Source organism: Euphorbia lathyris, chromosome 9 (genome assembly GCF_963576675.1).
Source record: "Euphorbia lathyris chromosome 9, ddEupLath1.1, whole genome shotgun sequence".
NCBI lineage: Eukaryota > Viridiplantae > Streptophyta > Magnoliopsida > Malpighiales > Euphorbiaceae > Euphorbia > Euphorbia lathyris.
Genome location: NC_088918.1, coordinates 51,949,451 through 51,953,346, shown reverse-complemented (window position 1 = coordinate 51,953,346; position 3,896 = coordinate 51,949,451). Strand labels below are relative to the sequence as shown.

The window sequence follows — 3,896 nt, the reverse complement described above, 5'->3', positions numbered from 1 at the left end:
ATAACAAAACAGCCGCCTCTCCTTTTCGTCATCTGACGAAGTGGATTTTGAGTTTCGTCTCGTGATTTCGAACGAAATTTGAAAAAAAAAAACGTATTTTGCCAGGAATTAGATATTTTCTTTTGTCGTGTATTTCCGATATGATTTTTGTTCCGAAATATGATTTTAGGAGAGAGTTGAGTTTGAGAGAACGACAAGTTTTGATAAAAAAAATTAAAAAGGCAAAATGGTCTTTATAAAAACGATAAAGAGTAATTGGGCATGTAATTTATTACCAAATTACCTGTAAGGCGTGGGAAAATTACTCAAACTTCACAGTTTCTACAAAATCTCGGCAATCGATGAACATTCCAGGTGGTGGGACAGTGAAGCAAAGGTGGCGCTATCTATCGCTTTGCATGAAGGAAAGCCAATACTCGAATTCCACCTTAATTTGACACGCTTCACTACTCTATTTGCTTTTATTTGAACACAACTACTCTACTCTATTTTCCTCACTTTCACTTTCTACCAATAGCAACCGGACAAGTTTCCAGTGAAACGTTAGCTTACATGCGTTTCGTCTCTAGTATTTTGTACTCTTTATAGTGAGTTTTTTCTATTGACAGCGAAGAAGACGTTTAAGATTCTCACCCTCAGGAAACGACTCCGGTCGGGGAGAGAGAAGAAGAAGAAGAATAGAATCATGTCCTCCTTCACCGGCTTATTTGGTTACGAGTCACGACTCGTTGGCTCAAGTCGTCCTCTCCACGATGATGTGTTCGTGCAGAGATTCAAGGACTCGGGTGATTCGTCGCCAATCTTTACTTATCAGGAATATAAAGCCGGTGATGATGTGTTTTTCTCTCAGTCAGTGAGCGATAGTCCTCCGTCGATCTACTCCGGCTTGGGTGGAGGATTCTCGACTTTCTCCAGAAAACAGAACTGTCAGGGGTTTTATGGAGGTTTTGGCGCGTCCAACGGCTCGATCTCGCCTCCTCCAGCAGAGATGCATCCAGAGGAAGGTTTGGCATTGAGAGAATGGCGCAGGTGAGCTGTTTGATTACGTTTTCTCTGTGAATTTTAATTAGATCATGACGCCATTTTCACAGTTGATCTGGAGCAGAGTCCTGAATTCTAATGGAAACATGGAATCTCACACAGATCTAATCGTAAACTGAGGCATAAATTGTTGATAAAAGTGCAGGCAGAACGCAATTAGACTGAAAGAGAAGGAGAAGAAGGAGAAAGAGACGTTGCAGCAGGTAATAGAGGAAGCAGAGGAGTATAAAAAGGAGTTTTACAGGAAGCGGCAATTGAATATTGACCATAAGAAAGCCTCTAACAAGGAAAAAGAAAAGGTGAGAACTACAGAAGATGAATATTTTAATTAATTTTCGTCACCAAATTGGATTAAGCTATAATTAATTTACATATCATGCGAAGATATTTTCGTGATCACTAGTTAAGTGTATTTAAATTTTAAAGATGAGTGCTACCTGCAAATTTGATTAGAAATACGTTCTTCATCACTAACTAGTTGAATTATTTTATTTGCAAATTAAGTTCTAATTAGAAATTTCTTTTCAAGGATTTGGATTGGTTGGGCATATATTATAATTTCTCATTTAGCAGAGACTCAATTTGTGAAATGTCTACTAGCCATTTTGCAATGGAGTTCCATACATACTGAATCATATAATTTGAGTAATTAAACATCATTTTTGCTGAATTTATTAGTCTGAAATGTATATATGCGTCAGCTATATTTGGAAAACCGGGAAAAGTTCCATGGTGAAGCCAAGAAGAATTATTGGAAGGCAATTGCAGAGCTGATTCCTAATGAAGTGGCAGGCGTAGAGAAACGAGGAAAGAAGAAGGCTTCGATTGTAGTAATCCAGGGACCTAAGCCTGGAAAGCCAAGTGATCTTGCACGGATGCGTCAAATACTTGTCAAGCTCAAACATAATCCCCCTCCCCAAAAGGATGTTAAAGCCGCAACTTCTTCTTCCAGCACCAACACCATGGTGGTTTCAGCTGCGACTTTTGAGGCAATAGCAGCTGCTTGAGATATATATATATGTTCCATCTGCATGTGAAATTGTAATTAACTGTGAACTTTATGAAGGTTTAGTCTAATCTGAAACTTCATATGAACGAGAATGAGCATGGACAGGTCTCTGTGCTGGAATGTTTCATGCTCTATACTAGTTTTATATTTATGCTTTGCTATTTTGTTGTGCAATTAGACTTTGCTTTGCTTTCATTTCCTTTTTCTCTACCTTCTATTTTATTTTATTTTATTTTTTTAAGGTAAAAAATACTGCAATGTTGGCGGATGATAACCGTCGTTATGAACTCGTGAGGGATGGTCCGAATGTCTTGATGGATCTTTCTGATTAAACCTCTAAAACAGAACCAATGGTCAGAGAGGTATGAAGTCCGGCGAACCTATTCTGATACCTAAGTCAATAAATGCTTTAGAAATGGTTGAAGCGTAAGGACTAGTTTTCTACAATATAGGATTAAAGTACTCTAAGATGTGCTATACCTGTCTATTTATTAGGCTAAAGTCGATTCCTTCTTCTCTTAGGAATCCTTTCAATATAAGGATTCTTCCTCCTATTAGGAGTCTGGTTCTAGGAGGAGTTCTCCAGAGTGTGGAATTCCTTGACCTAACTGCATGGGGTTCTTTTTAGAAAGGAGATGTTTTATGTAAGCTTCCTAGTAGATCCAAATACCTATATTGGGACATGTGGTGATTGATCCGAAGGTTCTTAAGATGCTATGTGTATGATATTATTTTGTATGATATCATATGTCCCCCCTCTCTTCTGAATCCTTGCAGGTTTCAATATATAAGGGAGAAGCAAAATGGTTTGTTGGACTTCGGTCTGCCTTCAGCTATCTCCGTCTTCAGTGTTTTTGTTTTCTCAGAAGTTGTTTTTTTTTGTCCTCGCACACATTGTTCAGGTGTCCCGTTTCAACTGACTTTGTTTTTTACACCTGTTAAAGATTCTGAAACGACAATTAATTGTAATAATTGTTACCTTTTAATGCGCCGCCTTCTGATTTTTTGCCGTTTCCTCTTCTTCTATTATAAATGCTCTAGAGTAATTTCTTTTTCAATTTCTTATGTTTTTGCTTCTTGAGAACTTCGTTCGACTTACATTTTCAAGCTTTCCACATGTCTTGATTTTTCAATAAGTTTCTTCCTTTCCATTTCCTTTCCTTTTGATTTTTCTATTCGCTTTTGTAACGTGTCGCATGAAATCCTGAGCTGGGGAGGGCAATGATTCTGGGGATGTAAAAAGGGTTATAGTCTCTAGAATCCAAAATCATGAGCAACCTTCCACCATGGACGACCTCTCCTTGACGAAACTAGTTTCTAACTACCCAGAGTTCGCGCACCTGGGTTCCTTTGTTCCCTCCCCTGATCAGGTGATAATTAGGGCGCTAGAAGGGTATTCGAGTTTTTATAAAATTTTCTTAGAGTAATGGAGTTTGTCTTCCTTTCTTTTCTAGTGTTATGAACTTTTTAAACGAGTTCGATATTTGCCTTGCCCAGCTTTCCCCGAACAGTTGGCTAGATTTGCTTGGATTATCAAAGATATGCGGAGATCTAAATTTTGATCTAACTAGCTCTTTGTTTCTTCATATATGGACTCCTTCTATGAGGTTGAACGATGACTCCCGATGGATATCAACATTGCCTTCGAATCGACTTTTCTATGTGCGGGATAAGTCTTCTAGTAACAAGAATTTCAAACCTTCATGGTTTTAGATTTTTTTTTGCTAGAAGACGAAGAAGGCAGACCTTTAGAAGGGGCTTTATACCCCGAAGCGTACCTTTTCCGATCCTCTTGGAACACTACTCCAAGGCTAACTCGCCTGAACTAACCCTATTTTTATATGTA

General features: G+C 38.3%; 1 protein-coding gene across 1 annotated transcript; it reads left to right on the top strand.

Moving 5' to 3' along the window:
• The first annotated feature begins 499 nt into the window (after window positions 1–499).
• On the top strand, window positions 500–2,245 carry LOC136205155 (clathrin light chain 2-like). The gene is made up of 3 exons (XM_065995645.1): window positions 500–1,029; window positions 1,187–1,340; window positions 1,743–2,245. Exons 1-3 carry the CDS (start codon window positions 686–688, stop codon window positions 2,046–2,048), a joined length of 804 nt encoding a protein of 267 aa, XP_065851717.1. The 5' UTR covers window positions 500–685; the 3' UTR covers window positions 2,049–2,245.
• Window positions 2,246–3,896: the final 1,651 nt, after the last annotated feature.

Excerpts from the sequence above, each read along its gene's own strand:
- LOC136205155 (XM_065995645.1), top strand. The coding sequence starts at position 686 with ATGTCCTCCTTCACCGGCTTATTTGGTTACGAGTCACGACTCGTTGGC. Across the intron at positions 1,030-1,186 it reads GCATTGAGAGAATGGCGCAG|GCAGAACGCAATTAGACTGA; the intron begins GTGAGCTGTTTG and ends ATAAAAGTGCAG. Across the intron at positions 1,341-1,742 it reads CTAACAAGGAAAAAGAAAAG|CTATATTTGGAAAACCGGGA; the intron begins GTGAGAACTACA and ends TATATGCGTCAG.